This window comes from Myzus persicae, unplaced genomic scaffold (assembly GCF_001856785.1).
Source record: "Myzus persicae strain clone G006 unplaced genomic scaffold, MPER_G0061.0, whole genome shotgun sequence".
Taxonomy (NCBI): Eukaryota; Metazoa; Arthropoda; class Insecta; order Hemiptera; family Aphididae; genus Myzus; species Myzus persicae.
This window is the reverse complement of record NW_019104371.1, coordinates 56,374-69,989: the sequence shown is the minus strand read 5'-3', so window position 1 is coordinate 69,989 and position 13,616 is coordinate 56,374. Positions and strand designations below refer to the sequence as shown.

The window sequence follows — 13,616 nt, the reverse complement described above, 5'->3', positions numbered from 1 at the left end:
AATGGCGCATGTTTTGAGCTAGAAATTAGTTTGATACGAGTAATAATGAATGAGATACACAAAGCAAAAAGGTTCTATGTCTTTAAAATTAACATATTCGTTATTTTCGAATGTATTAGATAGAACCTTTTTACTCCATAACTTTTTTTGAGGATAAAATGGTTCTATATTGAATTACAAAAACATTATTAAGAGTAAAAGAGTACTATCACTACCAATAGCACAATAATATCAATATGTCGATACGATAATTATTGTGTTGTGGTCAAAACAAATGTTTCCCATCCCGCCAATCGGATATAATAATATGATATTATAATATTGTTATCAGCTTATGTGACTGTTATTGAATACCATTTATAAATAGATTGTTTTCTGGGTAGTGTTTTGAGTGTTTTGACTTAATTTTTGTTTAAATCTAATTTCCCATGATGTGGTGAAAATATATTATAAATTAAAATAGAATTAATTGAAATACCTAACTAAAATTAATTTGAGGAAGAGGACTCTACAAATGTCTTCCATGTCTAGAATGGCTAGTCAACAAAATTATGACAAACAATTGTCTGTTGATTCTAAATCAACTGATGAAACCATGTATTGTTATGACTCTGATGCTGACAAAGAGTATAAGCCTTACATTGAGAAAAAAATGTCAAATGGGTAAGTACCTATTATGTCCTATATAATATATATTATTATATTGTATAGGTAGGTACCTATTTAGGTATAATAATCTTGTTGCCACTTAATTAGAATTTTTGTGTACCTATACTACAGCACTTTTTTTCTTTAACATAAATACATCATTATAAACAATAAAAGTTATCTCATTCCATTAATATTCAATTTAGAGCCAGTTAGAATTACATACCTAGGTAGTTCATTCGAACAAATATTTAAATAATATACTATGATGGAAGGTACCTATTTGGAAACAATTTTAAGTGTATTGTAGTTGTATTGTTGTTCAACTATATTAATATATTACTAATTTATTTTGGCAAGGATGGTAATAATAGCATATTATAGAACACAAGTTAGGTACATACTTTAATATTATTATGTAGATTACTTACCTAGTTATTTTTATTTTAGAAAAAGTTACTCTAATACGAGTGATTCAAATGATACTAAAGTTCACAATTGGCTCAATAATTATTGCAATGAAACACCACAATGTAAAAAAGACAATATTTGTCGGAGGTAAGAAGAATGTTATTAAAGAAAAAATAATATTTTAATTTATTTTAATATAGAATATTCTATATTAACACACTTATTCAATTTATTAAATTTGAGTTATAACAGTTGAATTTAAGTTTAATTAAAAATATTTATGCTCTAATTTGTTAGGCTTTTTATTTCAAACAAAAGTAAAGATTTTGCTGAGAATATTAATATTCTGGATATCACCTCAAATTGTAATAATGGTAAACAAGATTTATTTCAAAGTAGTGTTTCAGTCATTTTAAATATAGTTGATGTAGATGCCAATGTTGAAAATGATCATAGAGAACTGCTTGAAAAACAGAGGTAGTTATTTTTTTTATACATATTTTTAATATATATATATATATATATAATACAATAGCTATTAAACTATTTTATTATTTATTTTATACAATTTAAGGATCTGTGTAACTCTAGTTGAGGATGAATTTAATATGAACATAGATTTTGCTGAGGATGTGAATATTTTAGATGTCTCCTCAAATTTTAATGATGGCAATGAAAATGTATTTCAAACTAGTGTTTCAGACATTTTAAATCTAGATAATAATGCTGAAAATTATGATAGAGAACTGCATAACAAAGCAAGGTATTTAATTATTTTTTAATTGCAGCTTTAAATTTATATATTTATAATTAGTCATTTATAGCATAAAAACTAAATAGAAAGTATAATTTTTATTTTTTTCAGGCTTGTAGTTTATACTGATTCATCAACTGAAGAATCGGAAACCGAAAAGTCACCTTTTAAATTGAATAAAAAAACGAGAAAGCGTCAAAAACACCCTTTAACATGGAAGAAAAATATTACCAAACAGTTGGTCAATAGTGGTAATGAGCATGTATCGACAAATGGAAAAATTATTAAAGCAAAAAAAATTAACATTGAAAATGTATGTAAGGAAAATTGCACTTTTAAGTGTAGCCTTAATTTTTCTATCTCCAATATTAAAGACATACATAGTCTTTACTATTCATTAAGTAGGAAGGATAAATTAAGTTATTTAATTAACTATTCAGAAAGAGTCGAGTGTTTTAAATCTAAAAAGAATAGATATTCTTTTCGATATTATTTTCCTAAACATGATTTACCCAAAATTCGCGTTTGCAAAGTATTTTTTCTTAATAGCTTGTCTATAAGTCAAAAAGTTGTGTACAATGTACATGAAAATAAAAATCCACTGTCTCTTACTCCTCCAGATGAAAAAAGAGGGAAAAAACTTGATAATAGAATATCTAGTGAACGCAAAGACTTTGTGTTTAAACATATATCTTCATATCCAACTATACAATCGCATTACTGTAGAGCAGATTCTCAAAGAAAATATCTTGACTCAAACTTGAATATTTCTAAAATGTATAACCAATATTTTACTCTATGCTTATCTCAAAATGAGACACCAGTTAAATCTCATATGTACAGAAGTATTTTTAATAATAATTTTAATTTGTCATTTTATTCACCTAAAAAAGACTTATGTGAAGTGTGTGTTGAGTATGATTATTTAAAAAAATCTAATTCTCATGATACCCAAAAAACTAATTTTTATGAAGAGCACATCTTAAAAAAAGACTCAATGAGGCTAGTGAGAAATGCGGACAAAAATATTAATCCAAATACTATTGTAGTATGTTTTGATTTAGAGAACGTAATTAATTTACCCATGACAAATGTTGGTTGCGCTTTTTACAAAAGAAAACTAAATGTTTATAATATGACTGCTCATGTAAATGTCTCTTCTGGAGTGTATTGTGCGATATGGAACGAGGCTTTGGTTGGACGCTCGGGCAATGATCTAGCTAGTGCTGTTATTTTTATCTTAACTAAAATTGTTGAAGACATAGATAATATAGAACATATCATAACCTGGTCTGACAGTTGTGTACCCCAAAATAGAAATTCCATTATATCCACTGCTATGATCAATTTTTTATTGAATAATCCAAAAATAAAAACAATAACTATGAAATATTCTATTCCAGTCCATTCTTGTATACAAGAAGTAGATAATGCTCACTCTCAGATTGAAAAAAAAATAAAAAACTTAGAAATTTGGTCCCCACTTGGGTTCATTAGAGCATTATTAACAGTTAATGAAAAAAAACCCTTTAAAATTTTACAGTTAAATGAGAATACTTTTAAAAATTACCACTTTACATCCAAACAATTTAAGTTTAACCTTATTCCTTTCAATTCTGTAGTTCAACTACAATTTTCCAATATAAATATAAATATAGTTAAGTATAAAACATTACATGGTGTAGATGATTTTATTCAAATTAACTTGTGTTCCAACTCAACTCCAAATTTTATTCAATCTTTAAAAAATATAAACTTAGCTGTGTCAACTAAAAATAATCCAAAAATAACAAAAGAAAAAATTCAAGATGTAGAGTATTTATACAAATTTATGCCCGAAGATGAACGTACATTTTATACTAATTTGTTCCACAGATATAAAGAAACTTTTACATAAAAAATTAACAAATAATAATACATAGCTGAGTATCTTATTAGTTGAAAAAAAAATTGTTTTGAATTTTGATTCTATTATTATTATTTTTATTATATTTTGTTTTTATTTTTATAAATGTATTTAATGTTACATCACAGTATTATACAGTAACATATGTTTTATACTAATTTGTTTCGCAGATATAAAGAAACTTATTAATATAATATTGTAACTAATTATTAAGTAAAAAGAATGTTTTGAATTTTGATTCTATTATTATTATTTTTATTATATTTTATTTTTATTTTTATAAATGTATTATTAAATGTATTTAATGTTACATCACAGTATTATACAGTAACATACGTTATATACTAATTTGTTTCGCATAATATATAAAGAAACTTATTAATATAATATTTTAACTAATTATTAAGTAAAAAAAAATGTTTTGAATTTTGATTATATTATTATTATTTGTATTTCATTTTATTTTATTTTTATGAATTTATTATTAAATGTATTTAATGTTACTTCACAGTATTATACATTTACACAGAATATTTAAATAAAAAGTGATTTAATAAAATATTAATAATTGACGTTTTAGATAAAATTATATCATATTATATTATATTATGTTGGCCTGACTGATCAAAATTATGTAATGCACTAAAGGGTAAATAGGTTCTATCTATTAAATAAAAAATATTTAGCGAGTAAAATAGTCCTTTGTATAGAACCTTTTTACTCTAAACTACATTTTTTTTGTTTTATATTTTTAGAGAATTAACTAAAATAGTGAGATGTTATATTTGCATGTTATATTATTATAGACAACATGCTTGATTTTTTGATATCAATTATAAACAATTATCCTTATATGATAAAAAGATATTTGACAACAAACCTTAAAAATGCTCTCCTGAAAAATTAGATATTTTGACATAGAACCTTTTTACTCTCAGCCCACGATAAGGCAATATTTCAAAAAAAGCCGGGAAAAAAAAACCAGAAAAATGACTATCAACTAGAATCTAAAATTCAACAACTAGATGCAGCAAGAAAAAACCAGATTTAGTTATAAAAAGACCAACTTGGCAACACTGTGTGCGCACGCCAACACCTCGTGAAATTACATCCGCAGGATTATCGTTTGTTGGGACGTTTTGCCATTGATGTGTAGTTGATAAGTCTTGGATACGCGCTATACGATTTAAAACATACACCTGGAATAAACTAGTGCTCGCGAACCAAGCCAAAACAATTGTGGAGTCGCTCCATGAAAACACATTGTTAGGCGGGACTATGTTATTTAACCGACGTAATTCGTATTGAACTTCAAGGACAAGTTTGGTTAATGTCACAGAGCCACATATTTCGAGCCTCGGAATTGTCGTGGCCTTCATTGGTGCGACACTGGACTTCGATGTGCACAAGTGGACATACACACTGCCGCCACGTGCGACCGACCTCAGGTACACACAAACACCAAATGCCAATTGAGACGCGTCGCAAAAGCCGGGTACCTGGAGCTTGACCACATCGGCGAGTAACACATTTCTAGGCACTGACAACTCAATAAGTTGATGGAGGCTGGAATAGAAGGTTGTCCACCCCGAACAAATGTCATCTGATAATACTTCATCCCAGTCGATTTTCAGACTCCTTAACTGTTGTAAAAAAATCTTTCCTTTGATGAGTACTGGAGTAATCAAACCAATGGGATTATAAATACTATTGATATCTGACAACAGACTACGCTTAGTCATTCGTTTAGGTGGAGTCCATGGTTTCATGACAAATCTTAAACTATCGGTGCTTGGTTGCCATTGCAAACCCAACGCACTCACTGAGTCAGATTCTGACAATGTTATTATGTAGTTATCATCAGTGGTGGGTGGTAGGTAACAAGGACAAGAGTGTTGACGAGTTTGAGCACCACTTCCTTAATGGTAATTGGGTGCCGTTGAGCACACTGGTGAGTTGTTGGAAAATCTCATAACATTGATCATCAGTGTCTGCTCCTTTCAATAAATCATCTACATAGAAGTCCCTTTGGATTATTCTTGCTAAGTCCGGATCAGTGCATGTATTCCCCAATTGTACCAATCACCTGGTGGCTAAGTACGGGGCAGTTTTTGTACCATATGTTACTGTTTTCAACATGAACTCTTGAAGCTCATTAGTTGGCCTTGACCTATACACTATTTTTTGTAGCTGACAATCGTCATTATGAACTAGTATTTGTCGGTACATCTTCTCTATATCTGCCGTGAGGGCTACTTGATGGACTCAAAAACTTAACACGTTGACCGCCATGAGCTCTTGTACGAGATCTCACCAAACTTTGTCCTCACTGCCACGGGGTTTTTCATAGGTTTACTCAAATTTTTTTTTGGATAAAACATTGTCTGATTTTATTCAAAACTTGTACTTATATTCATAATTGTTTTCCTAAAACATTTTTTTATGTTATAACTTAATATAAGCCGAGATCTCAAATTAGATCTCATGGCCGTAGGATGTCACCATTTGAAAAATTAATGTTTTGACCATTAGCCTGAGATCTCAAACTAAATCTCATTATGAAAAATCACTATAATTGAGACTTAACATTAAATCTCAAATAAATATTTATTTATTTTATAAAATAATACATTATTTGAACAATAAGGAACAATATAATAATATGAAAACAATCTCTGGTAGTAGGCTTTTATCCTATAAACTGCAAAATAAAAAGCATAAATGTAACTTTTTTATGATAAAAATGATATTACAAACAAAAAACATAACTTGAAAACTTTTTTTTTAAAGTATAAAATAATATTCAAAAACCACATGTACATTAATAATGAAAAAACATAAGTTACAACAAATTACTTACTATTAATAAAAATATAACAAAAACAGTTTAATTATAGTAATAGGTATTTTTTTTTATAGCATAATAAATATAAAATATATTTATATAGGTATATAATAATTAATAAAAATCAAGCGGTGATCCATGCATAAGAGTGTCAAATAAATCTGGATTTATACCTGAATTTGTCTTATCAGCATCAAAAATAAAATCGTCAATAACATTGTCGTCTGCTCTCCATTGACGACGATCATTGACATTTACCTTAGGATGAATCCTTGGACGTCCTGGTCCAGGATAATTTGTAGTAGAACCATTATCAGATGAAGCACTTATATGAGATACCAAATCTAATATAAAAAAAATAATTTTAAACATTTTTTTTTTAATAATGCACATTTTTGTTTATTATTTACCAAAATTTGGATCATCATTTTCATCACTGTAAGCAATTGCATCTACTCCAGATAATTCAATTTCTAAAATGTATTTTATTATTAATTATAAATAGAAAATAGACAATTTCAAGCAAAATATATTACCATCTATAGACATGTTCACATGTCTGACATCATCATTGATATTTTGTTTACTAGAAGTACTACCTATTCGAAACATTTAAAAATCATATGTAAGTTAGATCAAAGTACATTAAGCTGCAGGTGAAATAACTTACTTGTAGACATGTTTTCAGCATTTTGATCCCAATTGGGGTCATTGTCACAATCGTCTGAACTATAGTCAAATGATTCAAATGAAGATTCTAACATTTCAGTTATACTCTCGTCATTCATTTTGTTTATTTGTCACAAATTACATAAAAAAAACTTCATAAATCCGTTACCTTAACGGCAAAAACACATTAAACATTCAATTTTGATAATCAGATAAATAAAGTAAAAAGTTTATACGTTTAGTTACCAATAACAACGTATCAAACGTTGCATTATCAATGATTTTAAAATATTGATAAAAAAAACTAAATATGGTATTGTCAAGCTACAAACACCATCTGAAAGTGGCAACACTGTAGAATTAGAATCCGACGAGAAAATACCGATTATTGAGACCTAACACGAGTTCTCATCGATAGAAAATTTGTATAAGTGAGATTCAACATAAGATCTCACAACCAACTTTTAGTAATTTGTTGAGATTTAGAATTTGATCTCGTAGCAAATTTAAGTAACAAAGTGAAAAACGCCGTGGCGGTCAACGTGTTAACAGTGTGGAATACATCGTAGGTTGGACAACTGGTCCTTTCATGAGCAAGTCATTCAAAGATTTAACTGTTGAACCTATAGTAGATGCATCAAGCAATACTCGTAACTTCGTGGTTGTACTGGTACTTTTGAAGACTCCATGGTGGGGAATGTAATATTTACTGGATTGGGTTTCATTGAATTGTCCAATTTTTTTCATGTGCCCTAACTTCAAGTACTCCATCAAACATTTTTCGTATTCATTTGACAACACCTTGTCTTTGATCAATTTTTGTTCGGGATTAAGAAAACGTTTCTTAGCTATAATGCTTGTATTTCCTATGCAAAAAGGATGTTCCTTCAGCGGAAGTCGAACCACAAATTGTTCTTTTTCATTTATGTGAGTGGTTTGTGTGAAATGTTGTTACACAGCTTCTTCCTCTTCGCATAACCGTCTAGACACGGCCGATGTGAATAACGATAATGCAGAGCATTGATTTATGACTGGACGTACCGTGATACCGCAGATGGTTGGGTGAATACCTTACCCACCAAAATCCAACCGAACACAGTGTCCTGGAAGGCAGCATGCTCCGACATTAAGTGTTTATCTTGTCTTAAAATCTCAAAAAATATTTCAGCACCAAGTAGCATGTCGACAGACCCAGGTTTGCTGTACTCGGGATCAGCTTAGTTTGATTGTATTTCACGAGGGTAGTTTAATTGATTTGTGTCAAACCTCTGTGTTGGAAGGTCGCCAGTGATGGTAGGTAACACATGAAGTTGCACCTGGAACTGTGTCTGGACAAATCGAGACTGCACTATACCCACACAACATTTGCTGATTGATAATTTTGACTGCCCCATGCCAGTAATGGGTATCGTATTGTTGACTATCTGTAACTTGAGGCGTTAGTGGTAAAACACAATTTTGATCCTGAGTCAAGTACTGCAATGCAACGCACCACGTTACCTGCTGAATCATTCACGTGGACCACAGCTGTAGCCAATACAACCTGAATAGTGGGCTTACAATTAAAGTAATTAGATTTTATAGAGATCATGTAAAAGTGAAGAACTCAAAGACAGTATCGAAACAGAAAACTTAACAAACATACTTAACTCAGTTTTTAATGCTCTTAATAAGAAGTATACAGCTGAAGGCATAAGAAAAGGAAGTAATGACTGATGTAAGTTGATGTAATGATTAAAATTTGATATTATTATGCTTATATAAATATGTTTATAAAGGTTTTAAAGACTACTCTTATTTGGCTTGATGAATGGGAAACTAACTTTATTAATGGCAAAATTACTTCAAATGAGTTTCTCATAAAAAGTACATCTGATGGATTGCGGATCAGTATAAAGTCAATAATTGAACTAAGTAAATACCTTTTAGATGAAGTTAAATTAAAATATAATCTAACAAACAGAATGAATCAAGATCGTATCGAAGTAATTTTTCTTATTAAAAAAAAAAAAAAAATATTGAAACTTACTTAATATTTATTTTAAATTTTTTGTTAGCAATTTTTTGGTATGGTTCGCCAGGATACTGGCCCAAATGAACACCCAACAGCACCTACGTTTTTACAAGTGTATAAACTTCTATCAATATTTTCAGTATTAAAACCTCCAAAAACAGGAAACTGCCAGACTCTTGATTCAACAACACCTAAAATAACATTGACTGATTTAAAAGAATTATCTAAAAGCAATCTACCAGAAAGGCAACAAAAAATAGAAGAACTGAAAAACTAAAAGAAAAAATAAATAAAATTATTGATGACGATGATGAATGTGATCCGTTAGACGCCACAGTTGTTGATATTATAAAAGATCATAACTACTGTGAAATTCAAAAAGCTACAGCTAAATAATGTGTTATATATTATTTATGTGGTTTTATGTGCCATCAAATAGTTCTTAAAAGAACTCAATGTTTAAATTGTCTTCCTTCTTTAAAGGGTATGTTTAATTTTTGATTTAAAATACAATTAGAAATATTTTCAATTTCCTGTGGTGCCAATAATTGTATTAATTTACCTTTTTTCCAGTATTGTTTTACCATTTAAGGATCTGATACAAGACCAGAAGCAGCTTTAACAAACTTGAAGTCTAAAGGATTCTTGATACATCCAAATTACACAATTTTACATTAGTTTCAGCAATTGAAGAATGCTTTGTACAATACTGTAATGTTCCTGAGGTGTTTGATAAGACTGTAAATCAGTACGTGTTCAACCTCCGATAGTATAACACGTGTGTTCTCTCCACGATTGTGCGTTTTATAGCTCTCGATAGCAATGTGGTATCTAATTACACCAGCGTCTGATTAAAGGTAATATGAATCAATATTATTGTCTATAATATCAGGCATCTTCCATCACTAACGAAATGAGCGGAAAGCATAGGACGGGCACGCCGCCCCTAAGCAAACCTCTCACAAAAAATAACATCCCTAAAACTAATAAAACAACGAGTTTGTCTAGTACTACCAAAGTTAACAACAAATTACCCGTACTGAATACAAATAACCACAGCAGCAACCCACGTACATCTTATATCTTTCCCGCCAACCAACACACACCTGTTACATATAATTCGGCCGTCGTCAAGGCAGCAGATAAGCAGCTAATCACCGCCGTTTCCGGCGTTAATGACCGATCAAGTCTGTGATCAACAACCGATCCATCTTAGTAACCAACACAAAACACCCAATTATCCGAATAAAACCATTAGCCCTGCCTCTATCACGGCAAACGAAAAAAATCCTACTAGAGAACAGGCACTAGTATTTAATTCCATCGATGGTATACATCAGGTAGATTACATACTAGCAATTGGAAAAATTATATCACCGAAACACATTATCTACATATCTAGAATATGTCCAATCACTTCTGTGTTTTCCTTTCTAGTAAAGAAATACTCGAAACACTTTTAGAAAACACCAATACAATCACGGTAAACGAACACATAATACAAATCCGAAGACTCATCACTCCAGCAAAAAAAATAATCATTTCCAACGCATGTCCCTCAATACCGAACCAATCGATACTTAATGCATTAAAAAGCATAAATATTACGCCAGTATCCCAGATAAACCACACGAGAGCCGGAATAAATCTTGAGGGTTACGAGCATATCTTGAGCTTCCGCCGACAAATGTTCATTAACCACGAAGACACAACAAAACTACCCGCTTCCATAACTATCATCAAAAACCAAACCCAATTCAGAATATTCTTCAACGACGAAAAAATCACGTGTTTCATTCATAAATCAACCGGGCACACATCTACATCATGCAACAAACAATTGGATTCCGAAAATTCGATAAATCTACCAACGCATAACCTCCCCCAATCAAACAATAACAAAGGCGACACTTAAGTCGAATCATTCCCGATTGACATGCAGCTCCTCGAAAGCCATTCAATCAACGAAACGCAGTCTCAAGACAACACGGACTCGTTGGTTGAACATCAAACCGAATTCACCTCATATGACTATAATTACACAAATCCTACCCCCCATGACCTACCTCTTACACCCTTAGATCACTCACACGACTCCCTCACTAATATATCTCAACAGTCAGCACAACTCACAGAAGACGAAAAACCCTCCAAGTGGTATCTTTCTGATTCATCATCACAAGAAGTTATTAAGATCACCTCACATACGGCAGACTTAACACCACTCACCCCCCTCAACGAAATCACCAAAAAGACCCCCCCCCCCAAAAAAAATTAAGATCCGCTTCAGATCAAACTCATCAACTAGAAACGAAGATAAATTGCTTGAGAGCCTCATACCAGCGGAGGAAATCTTTCGCAACAACTCCACTGTGACCATGCTCCAGTTCAAGTATATTTTGGAAAACTACACAAATAAAAATATCAACATGCACAACCTCTGCAAAGACATTGATTCCGACATCCCCTCCCTAATGCAACTCATCGAAGAAATACGCCCAACAATCAACAAAACTTTCCTCAAAACTCGCCTTACCAAACTAGGCAACTTGCTTTTTCAAGCCTCGCCTCCTCAAGATCCATAAAACCTCACACACAAAAAAAAAAAGCCAACCCTACCTACCCCCCTGCCCCCGCTCATTCCGCCTTACACTACTCCAAGCAACTAGCCTACAATTCAAAGAACACCTCACATGAAAATTAAAATAATACAATGGAATGTTAACGGGTTCTACAGTAGACTCGACGAACTCCAGATATTAATCAAAGAACACAGTCCCTCGGTAGTATGCATTCAAGAAACCAATTTCAATGACGGTAGTAATCCTACTTTCACACACTTTGACATATATAAACGTAACTGTCTCTCCTGTGCCAGAGCTAGTGGAGGAGTTGCAATTATGATCAATCAAGACTTCCCCAGCACAGAACACCCACTTCAAACCAACTTGGAAGCGATAGCAGTCTCAGTCACTCTTCCCCACATAAAATTAACCATATGCAACATATATATACCAAACTAAAGAGATTTCTCTCTCTCTGACATTGAAAATATCACACAACAACTTCCCAACTCATTCATCCTAGTCGGTGACTTTAAAAGTCACAGCGAAATATGGGGATCGCACAAATCAGATCACAGAGGGAAAATCATCGAAGAACTACTCATGCATGACAATCTGATGCTCCTCAATAACGGACAACCAACCAGAATTAACCCCGCAAACGGACGCTCTTCCTCCATCGATCTGTTCATCGCTAACACACCCCTCTCCCACAAACTGGAGTGGTGCACCCTACCATATTTATACAACAGCAGCGATCATATACCGATACAAATATCCATAAACCCCCCTTCTAGATGACACCCATCTGATTTACTCACTCTATTCCTCTCTCGAGGTTGTTTGTAGCTTTTTATATATTTATTCTGTTTTTGTTAATATTATTATTTTTTTTTTTGTCTTTCTAGTTATATTTTTATTTATCCCTTTGTTATTAGTTTAATATGTGTCAATTATTATGTAATGTTTTTTTTCTTGTTAAAGGGCGTATGTCCGTTGATTATTAATAAATAAATAATTTAGACTACATATTCAAACATTGTATTTGTTACTTTTATTAAAAATATAAAGTCTCTAAGAGATAACATAGAATGTAAGAACCCTAGAGAACATTTTGATTTAAATGACATAATGCAAACATTAAATTTGTATTAAAAATCAGACTGTTCTTTATTATTGGTTTTTTGTATGATTAATTGTATATTTAATTATTTTAGTATTAAGTTATATACCTACTTATATGTATTGTATAGTTCTTTCGTCTTAAAAAAAATGTTATGTAAAGATCAGTAAAATAATAAAAAAATTTGTCCACGCAGGCTTCCTCACGGTGGTCAACGTGTTAAGTTTCGTTAGAGGTATGTTACAGTACATAATTAATAGGGTGATCCTTACATATGGGAGAAGAAAAAAAATTTATTTTTGTTTATGCAGGACCCTCACATTTTTTTAAGTGTTATGAGAAAACAATTTGTGGTGAATTTGGTTATTATGACTTATTTCCTTCCCGTGCCGCAAGAGGGATGAAAAATGATCAAAGAGGGTAGTTTTATGGTTTTTCCGATTTAACTCAAAAACTATTGACCCTTTCGTAAAAATGTATAGAACATTTATTGTACCGTAAATTACTGTCTATAAAAAAGTATACATTGAAATTGAAATTTCTTGTAAATCTATTATTTTTACACGAAAATATCAAAATATAGTTTATTTAGTTTATTAGGTAAATTTGATTTTATCACGGTTATTTTATTATATTTTTTAATTATTCAATTATACATTTAAATTTCTTTCATAAATATATA

General features: G+C 31.1%; 1 protein-coding gene and 1 pseudogene across 1 annotated transcript; one reads left to right on the top strand and one right to left on the bottom strand.

Moving 5' to 3' along the window:
• Window positions 1-6,618: 6,618 nt before the first annotated feature.
• On the bottom strand, window positions 6,619-7,504 carry LOC111041590. Its single transcript, XM_022325894.1, has 4 exons — window positions 7,235-7,504; window positions 7,101-7,163; window positions 6,975-7,037; window positions 6,619-6,908 (listed from the first exon to the last, which is right to left on the bottom strand). The coding sequence occupies exons 1-4, from the start codon at window positions 7,350-7,352 to the stop codon at window positions 6,679-6,681; spliced, it is 474 nt and encodes a 157-aa protein (XP_022181586.1). The 5' UTR covers window positions 7,353-7,504; the 3' UTR covers window positions 6,619-6,678.
• A 1,798-nt stretch (window positions 7,505-9,302) lies between these two features.
• LOC111041588 lies at window positions 9,303-11,466 on the top strand (annotated as a pseudogene).
• The last annotated feature ends 2,150 nt before the right edge of the window (window positions 11,467-13,616 follow it).